This window comes from Rousettus aegyptiacus, unplaced genomic scaffold (assembly GCF_014176215.1).
Source record: "Rousettus aegyptiacus isolate mRouAeg1 unplaced genomic scaffold, mRouAeg1.p scaffold_m13_p_1, whole genome shotgun sequence".
Classification (NCBI taxonomy): Eukaryota; Metazoa; Chordata; class Mammalia; order Chiroptera; family Pteropodidae; genus Rousettus; species Rousettus aegyptiacus.
Genome location: NW_023416284.1, coordinates 178,989,224 through 179,003,332, shown reverse-complemented (window position 1 = coordinate 179,003,332; position 14,109 = coordinate 178,989,224). Strand labels below are relative to the sequence as shown.

Below are 14,109 nucleotides of genomic sequence, written 5' to 3'. Positions count from 1 at the left end.
GAGCGCCCTCCCCCGCCCCACCGCAGGACCGGAGACACCAACCGGGGGAGGCGTGGCCTCGAGGACTGGCCGAGAGCCAGGGAAGAGCAGGGCCGGGCTTCCCCAACTCCCCGCCTGCACCACCCGCCCCGCTGCAGCCCACCCTCCCGAAGGAGGACAGCACTGAGCCCCTGGACGCCCAGGTGTCGTGGACCTGGTTTTACAGGTATGACTTAGTTGTCTTGAGAAATCGCTATGGACAGAGGGAAATAGTGAATTTGATTTATATCTCATCCAGACAAATAATTTAGGCATCTGTAAACCATTTCTGGAGTATCTACCATGAAAGCCTGGCAGATTCTACAGAGTTCTACAGCTGTCAGGGACCCGATAGAAAAACCTGGCCCAAATGGCTTACTTTACAGGTGAGGACTGTGGTCCATATAAATGACCTGCCGAGGTCACACCGTGAGCTGGTTGCAAAGCCGGGAGCCCCAGCCCTAATGCTCTCCCATGCATGGATCCCCATAAAGGTGACTTTCTCACAGGCTGAGCTTTTTCTTTGTGAAAAAACCACCTGAGTCTATATATTCCAAGAAAGCTGCTGTAGGAGCTGATCCAGAACGTCTCCTGGGTCGCTCGCTTGTTCACCCTTACCTGCGCCAAACCTCCGATCTCCTTGACACAGACGTAGAGTCGGAACAGGTCCAGGGGCTTCTTGCCCACTGCAGGCAGACTTGCGACCGGGGAGCCCCTCTCTTCCATGAAGGTAAGGTAGCGGTCGACCCACAGCTTTCTCTCTGGCTCACTCCCCAACTCGTACACCTTTGTGATCTTCTCTCCCGTGGTGGTGGAGGAGCTGGACTTCTAGAGCCCAGAGGGAGCGTTTGGAGACGGGAGGGGGTGGGCAGGGGGAAAGGGAAGAAGGTGAGAAAGAAGTAATGAGCCATCAGGTACAGAGAGAGAAGAAACTTAAAAACTACGGCTATCACACAACAATCAGGAATGAAGGCTACTAGTTCAGGCACAAACTATACATTTCTTAATTAAGAATTTACGTCGACTTTAAATAAAGGCCCAAACTCCCCCTTTCATATACTTAAAGAAACCAAAACAAACCCCAAATCTTTTTTACTCTATTGATATAAGCATTGAATCCCAGAAGGCAAGCTTTCAATGGCGCCTCACGTCATTTTCAAAAATGAAAGGGTGTTAGCTCGGAGAATGGTCAGTGAATTTAAAATTTCACAGGTGGTACTGCAGAACACCCCAAACTACATGCCCTCTACTTTTCCTTGTTAAAGCAAGAATGGCTAATGTGTGCTTTCATTAAAACTCTAAGTCATAGGGAGGAAGAGCAAATGCATAGTATTTGCTGAAAAATAAAAGGCAGGTCACAAATCACAGGGCCCAGGGGTGTGGGCCCTATGCTCATGCTCATTTGAGAGCTTTATAAAATTATGGCTGGCTAAAGCTTTGGCATTCACTCATGATGACCAGCTTTCCCTACTTAAGAGGTCTTGAACTTCTCTGCCATGGTAAGGGGCAATTAGATAACTATTTTAATAGGCAACCATGCTTTAATCATGAACACATGCTATTTCATACTCCCAGCACATCTACGGATAAATGTACATTTTCTTTTCTGCGCATGTGTTTACGGGCTCACGTGGCTTATACTGAGGCTTTGTTTCTTGGCTTTTTATTTTTCTAACTGTACTTGAGATTAAGATGTTACAGGTTTCTGTTCCTGCACACCTGAAGCCCTCCATGTGGATTACAGGATCGGGGAAAGAAACGCTTTTAGTCTCAAACAGCCCAAATGCAAATTTTCCCTTTCTTCTGTCTCTGTATTTGTGTATCTGTAATATTTGCAACTCTGAGGTTATTACACAAAATCACTTCTAAATTCTCCATGAAGATTTCCTTGGAACATAAATTTACTTCATTTATTCATGTTTATTTACTAGGTTATCAGCTGTTATTTGAGATGGAGTTTTTCTTAACTCTTTTCCATTATATTTAGCTTAATATAATTTTAAACATATTGCTGAATTTTGGGGGGTTAAATAACATGACAGCCATGGAGGTTTGATGCTACCTTGTTTAGCAAGATAATCCCCAATAAAAGCTGGTGCATGGCAGCTTTCCTTCTAATTAACATGTAATTCTCCCAAGCTATTTTCCCTGAAATTTTAAGCCTGCAGCTTTAGAATTATTGAGGCATAAAACCTTTACATCAAATATATAAAAGTGGGTGATAGTTGATGTAAATTAAAAAATGTAGAGTGGCAGGATAAAAAATAATGTGTTCTTTTAGAATTTACATTGATGCTCAAGGTAAACTGCAAATCACTTAAAAATTACTTTAGGTAAGAGCTTAAAAATACACACATATTCCCATGTCTATGTGCTCATGTATGTAGCAGAATATGGGACACACTGCATATCCAAATGTAAGTTTTAAAAATTTATTTTCCTATTCTTATACTGAAGGCATATTTGACTAGAAAAAACAACAAAACTGGTTCTAACATTTTATATCAGCTTCTCATACTGATTTCAGGAGCTTTGTCATCATTAATTGGGTAATTATCATCAGGTTTCTAAATTCTAGAATTGAAAATTTTTTCTTTTGGGGAGGTATTCTTGAACCCAATGTTTTAAAGAAAATAAAATTTGAAATAAGGACATAAGGAAAAAAAGCATTCTCCTCTAAAAATCAATCAAAACCCCCCAAACTTCCCTCTTGCATTTCATTTATGAAAAATTGAAAGTGTTTCAGATTCGATTTAAGGATAAGAGAAATAAAAGCAATCATTTCAATTTAAAATCACTCTGAGGAGCTCTCCCAATATCCTGAGCCTAAGATTCAGATGCCTGCCACTCGCGGCTGGGTCCGCCCCACACACGAACGGGGAAGACCCCTGGACGTCACTCCCGCCCTGACCGAGCAGGCTTGGAGCTCACGCCCACCTGTCAAACGACTGCGTTCTGCGTTCTCCTAGCTCAAAAATGATTCACGTAGTTTGACTCTACATATTTTAACTTTTCTTATCTTTGTTAAATGAATAAAGTTTAACTTCTGCACATCTCAATTTATTCTCTTAAAATGAGAAGAACTTAACAGTTTTTAATAGAATCATTCTACCTTTCAGTCTTTCGAGCTTTGAAAAAGCGTTTTAATGGAGCCATAATGTAGGGAACTGCATCGGAAGAAGAGGGCGGTCAGGCCTGTTTACGTGTGAGGTCCCAGGCGAGGCCCCTTGCCCCGCTCCCCGTCACTGCCTGCACGTGCCATCTGCCCGTGGTGGAGGGAGCCTGGTAACACACTGCACCGAAGCCTCTGTTCGGCCCGGGGTCACCTGCCTGCCCTCCACGCTCCTGACCCAACTGCCGCATGGCGGGGCTCCTGCTAAAGTTGAAATCACTACCAGTGACTGTACACTAAAGGTCCTGGGTAGGTATTTGTTCTATGAATGAATACGCAAAAGCATGAGAAAGGTCTGAAAAGTCGAGTACCATCGTAATAAAAATTAACAGCTGTTAAAATATCTTATGGAAAGGATTTCCAAGAGCGAGGAGCTAAGTGAATGTGGACATTATCTAATAAGACTGAAAGCTGAGAAGGGATGACGCCCACTGCACTTCTCCACTGCCGGCCCTCAGGGTCCGCTTCCTAACCGGCCACCAGTTAGTGTTTGGCTGTCTGAACAGAGAAAAGGCACGTGAAGAGGAACGGCAGCCTTAGGAAATAAAAACTCCACACGCCATCGCCGATCGGGCTCCACACAGACCTTTTCTGTTATGCTATTAGCTATGCTGTGACCTTTGGGTACAAGTCCTCATCCATTCTACCCACTGACTGACAAGGGGCAAACGAACCGGCCCTGCAGAAAGGCGGGCTGACTTTTCTAGGCCGCCACAACCACTGCATGCTGTGTTGAGGTAGCAGAAATTGTATCCTGCTGCATGAAACTGTCGTGGAGGCGAGGAAAAGGAATGCTGAAAAATTACGGCAAGACAACATCGCAGTGCCGCGAATGTTTTCTTTGCGTACAATTTAATTAAGTCTATAAGTACATTTTTCCTCAAGTCTTTTAGGCAAATTTACATTTCAGCAGTCTTTACCATATGCCTGGTAATATGTGTATGTGCGAATGTTTATTTTTATTTCAGAATGTTCTGTAACAACACGGTGTTGGCCCACAGCACACTGTCAAGCACAGAGCATCTTTATATTTAGTCCACTTCAGGCCTGCCATTAGACAAGGCTTTGTTGGGGACGCTGTTCAGAGCAATTTTAAGTACAAACTGAAGTTATATCTCAGAAGGACCAGTTAAATATTCCTAAATTGTATATATTTGTAGTGACTTGATAACTAAGACAATGTGAGGTCCTTCATTACAACTTCCTTGCGTTCCTTTCTTGAATTAGCATCTCACTCAAGAGAATGGCTGCTTTCGACATAAGGAAATCATCTAACATCCTCCACTACTGAAAACCACAGCATCTCTTGTCCTCACCTACCGTGGAGCCAGACGTTTGCTTGTAAATCCTAAAAATGGTTATGATACAGGAAGAGATAATGTATGGAGGATTATTTAGAAAAAAAGAGAAAAGTAACGCGCGATTTGAATTGTATGATAATCAGAAAATGAAGTTAACAATTTTGTTTGCTTCTTTCTTATGTTTAAGTAGAAAGTGGGGTTTATGTAACTAGTATGTTAAAATACAATAATCATTCTTTATAAATCTGAAATCTGCAAGGCAGAATTTTTAAACATATAGTCTATTAGTAGTCTTTGTTTTTAATAAACTTTTAGTCTTAATGTCAAGATTTTAAAGAATTTCAATCTCTAAGCCACAGTACAAATGTTTTTGAGAAGTTGTAATCTGAGTTCTACCTGTTGAATGTATTACTGATTCAAAATGCTTTTCTTACGAATAAAAACAAAACAAAAACCAGGGTAGATTATGGGAAAACTCCCGAAACGCTAGCTGCCTTCTGAGACTCAAAGCAAATAACACAAAGACATCAAAATTAAGGAGCTGCATTTTCCCTTCCCGTTAGTTCTGCTTAACCCATCCTAGAAGCATATTTTATTTCATTTTGGTGGTTGCAAAAGCGAAACACATGTCTACAGAGAAGGTAACAGTGAATATCTGCACTTTCTTTTTCTGCAAAGGAAAATGGCGGTTAGACTAAGAGCCCTACATGGATTTCACAAACACTTAACTGGAACCATCAACTCTTCAAACCTTCAGCTCTATCTGCTAAACCAGTGAATGGAGAATTAATAGCAGCCTCCTTCTGGGGTTTTGACTAGATTGCCAGACTCCGCAGTTAGAGTTTTCTTCCCTCCAACTTGCTTTTCCTGAGCTGTGTGCTCTCCAATACGTTGTCTTACAAAAATTAGCGTGTTAATTAAGCCTTCCTGGCAAGTAATTGCATGTTAAGGTATTTTTTTCTTTTAAAAATCTTTTGATTCCCTATATGAATGTAAAATAAAGGTTACTACAGTGCCATGCTTCTTTTTTTTAATGGCACAAAATTAATTTTTTTAGTAACGAAATAAAGGCTCTACTGGCAAAAGACCATAAAGGCTAAAAAAACTCCTATATATATATATGTATATATGTGATAACTATCATATATATTTATCACTTATTTTATATATCATATGAGAATAAACACTTAATTTCACGATTACCAGTAGTTCTGTGCAGGATATAATTTTTCATCTCAAATGACTAATGTAGGCGCACATTATTAACCTAAGAACAGCATCCCAGTCACATGCACTAACATTTCCACAACTTTTCTGTCAGTTTCTGACAAGTGGATTGAAACAAAACAGGGCTGATATACTAAACCATACCCAGAGTGTAACATTTGTATTTTCAGGTAGCCATTTTTGAAATAAGATGTTTCAGATAAAACAGCCCATGAACGATTTAGGCCCAAGGCCGAACTTGTCATTTACTCCATAGCTGCTATTAGTTCCCATGTAAATAGAGAAGTAACTCGTTTTAAGTTTAAGTGCACAATGGATCAGACATTTACACAAAGTCACTGTGTAGAGTTCGGACCCAGTAACATGATCACATGCTTGGTACAGAGTTGCTTCTTTATCATAGCGGTTTCATTACCAGAAATCAACTTGTATAATAATACACATAAACTTTACTCATTTTGTTACTCATAAGATTATAAATAAATCCCTTTCATGGATAAATTATTGAAGAAAAAGTCTTATAGAACAAATAAATAAACAAGCATTAAAGTAGAATTACTTATCAAAAAACCCCCAAAAAACAAAAACAAAAAACCAGAGCCACTTACAGGGCTTGATGGAGTCTTTGGCCAGCCTGGGCTGCTAATGCTATCGCTTTCATCTCCATGAAATGAGGAGATGCTAGCAGAGCTGGGGGACATTGGGGAGGGGACTGGCAGGTTGCCGGGGGTTGGGGGCTGAGAAATACCCTGAGAGCTGTAGCTATCCTGTGGTAGAGGAATAAAAAAAAAAAAAAAAAATGACAAAGGTAGGGCAAACTTTATTTAAAATAACAAAAAGTACATCCAGTTTAACAGACTAACTTATATATAATAGATATATATAAAGACACATACAAACACACACACAAACACACACATATAAAGGTATTAAAGCAGCATTCTTAATTAGTATAATTTGGTAAGTTTGCTGGATGCTGGATAAGGCCACTAAGCCACCATGCTTACGTCAAGCTTACATGGAATGCTAAGCATGGGTTACCCCTTATGAAAGAAAGAAAGGAAAAAAAAAAAAAGCTGTTCACCTTATTTATCAAATAAGGCAGGAAAGCAAAATATTAAGTATGTTGTTGTTGCTGAGGCGGCCAAAACAGGAAGCTATAAACTGAAGGCAGAGAAAATGGCTGCAAGTATCAGAACCAGGCAAGACCCCTTGCTTCTCCCCACCCCCAGAGCGTTTCTCTTGCGTGGGTCTTGTCCCTCCACCCCTCTCCCACGACCATGAGTTAATGCCGTAAGAACTAGTAACTTTCAGATCCACACCATGAGGGGGTGGGGAAAGAAAGACTACAAACATGTCGCACGAAATGAAGGCATGCACAAGAAAGAAACCAAACGGAAAAAAAAAAAAGTGTCAGCCAACACCAGTGGAGAGAGAGCATGGCAGCTTTAGCGAGGCAGACCCCACGCCGCGTGCAGAGGACAGAGGAAATACCTTCGTCTTGCTCTCGGGCTGCGCGGCGCCTTCCTCTTTACCGTCTGCTTTGAGAGGCAGGGGCAATTTGGATTCACCAGGAGACATCATATCTGCAAGACCCATAGATGCTAATCGAAAACAGGAGAGAGAGTTTAGGATGATACATGGGATGCATCAGGCTGTGCTCCCGCTAACACAAGTTACCGAGTGATGCGTGGGGCACTTGAATTTCCCTTGAAGGAAGAAAAAAGAGATTGTAACTCTGAAGACTCTAATTTCTGAAATCTACGCAGCATGACATTCTGGCAGTCTGTATCTTAAACAACAACAACAACATGCAATCGTTTACTCAAGACCCAAACCACTGGAAGTCAACGTACAGCAATATTATTTACTAGAGTAGGTGACAAAAACCCAATGTTTAAATTGCTCATCAGATGTTGAAAGCAAATGCTCGACAGTGTGTGTAATTTTTACCTGGCGACTAGAAAATTTAGTGTTTTCTTAATTTCCTAAATGCAGATAATCTATAGTTTGCAAAATCATTTGACATTTTATGTTGTTTCATTTGAGAACCTTATCTATGGCATGTGGTCTATTCTATAATAATGGAAGACAATTGTAACAGATGACTTCAATAACAATATAATCAAAAGTAAGTTTTAAAGGAAAGGATTTCTAATTATTTTGCGATGGGGCTGGTTTCCTTTCCGCCTTGTGCACTGTGTGTATTTATCGATTCTCAGCAGCAGCTCAAGGGTCGACCTGAAAATCCCAGGCGAAACTCGTTTTCTATCTCCGGGCTCAGAAATTCAATCAAGTTCATCTACGCTGCCGAATGAAAGTTCTACCAAAGGACGACTGACATACACGTTTGTTGCAAATACTAATAGACATTTTGAAGTTGAAAATATGGGTTTCGGTTTCTTGCTAAAGGGAGAGCAGGGCAACGGAAGGGAATCGGCGTAGATATCCGGGGCATGACGGCTGAATTTCTACAGAACCCCACTGTGAAAACCGTCTGCACGACGCTTGGGCTGTGTGACGCCAAGCAGACGTGCGAGGAGATGGAGACAGGAAAGGGAGAGGGGAGAGAATTATGAGCCTTACACGTGAGTGAAGACCCGAGAACACTCCTATTGCAAGATAAAATAGACCTGAGGTTGAATGAGCGGGACCCATTTTACATTCTGCAAATGAAAGTGCTGGCTCAACCAAGGCCCTGCACATGGAGCATAATGTGCCAAAAAAGAAAAAAAAAGAAAAAAAAGAAAAGAGGGCTTAAAAAAAAAGGCTCCACAGATTGCCCACTACAAAATGATTATTGCACATATTCATGTATTACTATGTTTTAGAAAATAATTAGTTTTAATTACAGCAGTGAGAGAGTGAGCAGGGCTCTGGCGAATTAGCTGGCAAGCTTCGTGGCGCTAATTTGCTAATATCGTTAGCATCACGGCAGGTTGAGACCAGAGGTCCTGCCAGAAAAGCCTGCCCGGCCGTGTGCCCGCGAGTTCGCGTCGGCACGCTCAATGGCGCACGCTGGAACGCCTGTGTTTTCCATGGGCACAGTGGCTTGTTTTCCAAAGCCCATTTGCAGCCCAGTCAGCCCTTGAAGTCATCACCGCACACACAAATCATAATTGGGATGTTTTTCTTTTTTTTTTTCAAATTACTTTCAATACTTAGACTTTAAGAACTGGAACAAAAAGCTTTTTCAAGTGATGCAGCTGCAGAGAAAATTCTATTGGGATCAGCTAAAAATGCTGTTATTTTTGTGAATGTGTGAAACCTCGAAAAAGCAGCTGAGAGAGATTACACGGAGAAGACCGCCTCGCTGCTTTCGTGCGGTTTTATCTCTGGGGTCTAGCAAGACATGAATCGGTGAATCTGTACATTAAGAATGAGCCTGTTTTTAGAAGAATAGAAGGGGAAAAAGCAGGAGGCGTGTGGAAAGGGGCTTATGTATGAAAGTCCACACGTCCTTGCGCGTTATTCACAGAATGGGTTCAGAGGGATGACAGCCACACAGTTCCAGAGGAAAGTGGCAGTCATGGACACGCGGCCTCGGTCACGTCCTGCTTCTCCGAAGGCTGTAACAAATAGTCTTGTCAGCATTTATAATAAATTACGCTTAAGCATTATTTTTGAAATATAAAAACTAGTAATATCCTTTGTGCATTAAATTTGCTCATATACACAAAAGTAATTTTTAAGCATGAAGAACTAGGTCAATATATATTATGACAATTAATGGTAATTTACACTGATTTAAAAATTAGACTCAGATGAACATAAGCATATATGTTGGTCTGAAACCCCCAAACTCCTTTATTCTCTATCATACATTTTCGAGTGGGCATCTGGGCTATGCAAATATAGAAACTGTCAAAAGTTGCACTGGTTTATTATTTTGAGATAAATAAGGCTAGGATTTAGAGTCACAGTTTCACTTAGTACTCCAGCTTTACGATGTCAATTTTATGTGATTAAAAGGATCATAAGGTCTCTCCTTATTGTGGCCTTTCCTATGCCTTTGTTGAGATGCTGACTTTGACTTCTGGGCGGAATTCTCAGCGGGTCGCTGCAGCGATCCACGTGCCGCCCAGGGCAGGGGCGCTTCCTGCCCGCGAGCGCGAGACCAGCGAGACCACCGCTATTACAAGGATGCGTTAAACCAAGGCACTGTTCTTTCTCCTATCGACATCAGTAATCCAGTGTGCAAAGCTCAGACATAAAAAGGGGCAGTAAAGAGCCCGTGACTGCCGAGTGCTGGGGGAGTTACTGTAAACACACGGCAAGCACTAGCCTCTGGCTCTCCCGTTGAAATTTAAGAGCCGGAATGATTTCTTAAAGTGTGGGTCAAGGTCCTAAGGCGGCTATTGCACCCTGGGTTTAATATATTCCAAAAAGAACATAAAGAACATATGGTGCGAGTAAAACTGAATTTAAACATTCATTCCTGCTCCCCCAACTTCCTTTATTTAGTCTCCTTACAGGGCTGCGAAATCATTCCCAGAAGATGGTAAAACAGGACCAGAAATACACAAACAGTTCTTTTCTTTCACGGTAAATAACATGCCATGCTCTGCAAAATATTTTATTCCTTGTTTTTGAAAACACAAAAGGGCCTGTCCTATCTATGCGGATACATCTGTAGATATTCATGGCTATTTTTATATGTGGCAAATACATAAAGAACACTGTTACCATAACACGTACAAAGGAACGAGGGAAGCTCAGGAGAAATGCTTCTGACTAGAGCGGCAAGGCCTCGGGAGAATCCCCCGAAGTTCCCTGTGCCGCCTCCTGTCCACGGGGGCAGATGCGTGGCCCCATCGCCGCCATCCCAGCCCACACTCCCCACTCCTGCCACCCCACGAAGAGCGCCCGGAGCAAAGCCAGCACGCCTGCTCCGCAGCGCGGCCTCAAGGAAGCAGCTGACCTCCCCTGCGCTGGACTGCTGCTCCCAGCAACGCCCCCGGCCACGGCCACACTCCGAGGCTGGAGCTACCAACACGCCACGGCTCAGCGCACGCCCCTCCCCGTGTGAGAGGGACGGCTTCCACGGCTTCCACAGCTTTTCACGTCTTTTGTGTTTTGGGGGTGAGGGAGAGCAGCAATTCATCTAAAACCACGAACTTAAAGTGAGCAAACAAAAAACCCAACGATACTTGTAAACTACCTAGACAACCCCTGGCGATGGTGCTAGAGGCCCCAAAACTTCCTTTGTAAAGGACCCTAAAATCTTCAGACAGAAAACAGCTATCTATTCATCTGGTAGATTTATATTCTAGGCGTAGTTTCGTCTTTTTTTTTTTTTTTTTTTAATTTCAAAACAGCTGATTTCCTAGTTAATGGCTAATGGCACACAAGGCTGGCAGCAGTTCTTTTAAGAGTCTGCTGACCACACCTCAGATCGGTGGTTCTCAAGCTTTAGCATGCACATGTAAGACTGACTTTTTTTTTTTTTTTTTTTTTTTAACGCCTACAGCACCTGGTCTTCCTAGGTGGTCTCCCATCCACGTACTAACCAGGCCTGACCCTGCTTAGCTTCTGAGATCAGATGGGATCAGGCCTGTGCAGGGTGGCATGGCCGCAGACATCAGAATGACCTCAGGCGGCCCCGGAGCCATTCTCAGTACACCCAGCAGTGAAGATGGCCTCGCATCGGGTTTCTGTCTGCAGAGTGTGTGTGTGTGTGTGTGTATGTGTGTGTGAGAAAAAGAGAGAGAGAGAGAAGCTCATGTGCCTTTATCTACTGTCAAACTTGCAAGCATTTACTTCTGTCTTTATGCCTGTCATGGGGACTGAGGTGCAGAGAGGGTGAGCTGGTGACACAGTGTTTTGCACCAGACAGGGAGTCTGCACATGGTTGTGAGCTGTGAGTGGTTAGGGCATTGCTGGTATCGCTGAAGGCAGGGTTCACCCCTCATTTGCTTGGTACTTGCATTCGTGAGAACGTCATGTTGGGGGAGAGACTCACTGCTTGTGGCAAACTTGAAGAATTAAAAACAAGGCTGTCCCCTACAGCCTTCCTAGTCATACCAGGATCCCTGTAGCCAAAACAGTACATGTTCTGGGGGCACCTTAGGGGGAGGGAAGTATGCATGGCCAGGGAATGGGGTGGAGAAGGGAGGGTGGGAATGCCGCCAGCTACTTGGCGTTAGGGTCCTGAGGAGCAGAGGCGGCCATGACTGGGGCAGGCTGGATGAATGTGACTGGCGTAGGAGCTCCCCGGAGATAAATTACTGACCCCCCCACCATCCCCAGTACACGAAGACTGGATCACTGGGTCACCGACTGCACTGCACCTGAAGCCTCAGAACCAGCCGGGCGCTCCCCCACCCATGCCGTTTCCGACCTTCTAACTCTACCTGATCCTTAACAAAGTGGTAGTAATTCTAAGGATAGTCTCTATTTTGCTGTGCTTTTTTGTAATTATTTTAAATAAATCAATTTGTACTGTAAAAACAAAAAAAAAAGTTGCCGCAGGAATCTGTAGTTTTAGTATGCATTCCAGGTGACCCCGATGGCGTGTGCCTGCCTCTTTCCTTTGTAAGGGCTGTTGGCGCTACTGTGCCCTGTACCGGCAGGATACCGATAGGACACTTTGGGACTGAAGAGTGCTGGGCTGGCAAAGATTCTCTGTTGGAATGTGGCAGTGCTGTGTGTGGGAGGAGGGCCTGGCCGCAGTGGCCCACGCAGCGCATTTCCGGTCTGCAGGTCACACCGATGGGCTCGCCCTCCACACTGCCCTCCACGCTGCGGAGCGCTTCTGGTGAGGCAAACAGCGCCTCGGGTGGTAGGCACATCTTGGAATTCAGAGGTCTTCTTTAAGACGGCTTATAATGAATAAATGTTACATGGCTAACGAATACTATAAAACAAAACACGAATAAATACTATGTAATGAATAACACCAGTATTAGATGAAGGTGTATTTAACAAGGTTATATGAGACTTATAACTTTGCTTGCAGTAATACCAAGTTTAATTTTTTAATCCAAATAATTTTTTTAAAACGCTCCTTTTGGGGAAAAAAAAATCCTCATCTTACCATCCCACTTCCCTAGCATTTTAAGAAATATTGGTCACATTCATGCTCGCGATGATGTCATTTAAATAGCTACTTGCTCACTGAAGCTCGTAACTGTCACTACTCAGGAGGACTTCTTTTGGCCCTGGCCCTGGTACACTGTCTACAGCACAACTGTCTGAACCCAGCAAGGAGGGCGCTGGAACTCCACCGCGTCGGCTGCGAAGGGAGGTGCGGAAAATCCCACTGCCAGCTTGGCTATTATCTGTATTGGCTTCGCTTTCTCCAAAAGTATCTTTTGATGGGGAAAATGCTTTGCTTTTATCACTGGGAACTTATCTCTACGGGACCAAACCATGAAGACCAATGCAATGATGATCTGAGCCATTTCTGGCCCATCTCTAGAAAAGGGTGTGCCTTCAGACGCCCCTCAGGAGCTCGCTATGACATCCTGGGCTCCTCTGCCATTCCCGTGGCCCTCGGGGACTGCAACACAGTTCTGGCAGATGCACGTGTACCCGACAAGAGGTACGGTCAATGCCAAGTCGTCAACATTCCTCAGGTGTGCTGCGTGACTGCTATCAGGCAGCATCTGACTTAATACAGCTGAAATAAAACCACATAAACGTGTAGAAAAAAATTTGATAAATTTTTAAATTATTAAAGAGTCAATATTTTAAAATGCACAATGCAATAAAAAAAAATATACTACTAGCCCGTACAAAAGACTGTGAGGATAAATGGCCTTTCATTGAACAGATTTCCTCTGGATGAAATACTGAATAGCTGAATTAGCTGAATAATAATAATAAAAAAACAACTGTGAATCTCCATTAAATTGGTTCTCCCTTAGAAACGCATAAATCTTTCTAGGCAGGGCACAGTGCCATCTATTTGTTGTCGGTTATTTTTGTGGCTCTGGAGTCCAAAGGAAAAAGGAAAAAAATGAGTACTGCTAATAGCAGGTGAAAATTTACTGTGTAGTTTCAATGCTCCGAAGTAGTTTTTATTCAGCAAGCCAGACAACACACATCATGTCGTAACCCGAATTCGCTGTTAGCTGGGCGGCGCTGGGAAGGGCAGGGGAAGCTTCTAGCTGACAGACTGTTCAAGAGCTTTTCACTTTTCACTGCAAATACAAAAACATTCACCTCCCTGGGATGAACGGTCACCTGTTTAACATCAGGAAGTGCTATTGTATTGAAAGACTTTCATTTTCACTGGTAGTTTCTATTTTTCCCTCTTCCACAAACTTTTAAAGAGAAGTACCCGGGGAAAGGCACTATTAAATTAGGCCCTAGAAGCCAATGACTCAGAAGCCTAGACAGGGTGCTAGCCAGTCTCTAGCGGTCTGTTCTGCCCGACAAAGAAACTAC

The 14,109-nt window shown here is 43.1% G+C and overlaps 1 protein-coding gene and 1 pseudogene across 11 annotated transcripts in view; both read right to left on the bottom strand.

The window, feature by feature from the left end:
- ARID1B (AT-rich interaction domain 1B) overlaps nucleotides 1-14,109 on the bottom strand; it is a 376,686-nt gene that overhangs the window by 23,594 nt on the left and 338,983 nt on the right. For 5 of the 11 annotated variants that reach the window (XM_036223077.1, XM_036223066.1, XM_036223074.1 and 2 more), the window contains 3 exons: nucleotides 7,213-7,322; nucleotides 6,327-6,485; nucleotides 637-846 (listed from right to left, as the gene is read on the bottom strand). In XM_036223077.1, coding sequence (XP_036078970.1) covers nucleotides 637-846; nucleotides 6,327-6,485; nucleotides 7,213-7,322 — 479 coding nt within the window. The remainder of the gene's footprint in view (nucleotides 1-636; nucleotides 847-6,326; nucleotides 6,486-7,212; nucleotides 7,323-14,109) is intronic. The other 6 variants (XM_036223067.1, XM_036223083.1, XM_036223102.1 and 3 more) reach the window with 3 other exon arrangements.
- On the bottom strand, nucleotides 11,180-11,298 carry LOC118605163 (annotated as a pseudogene).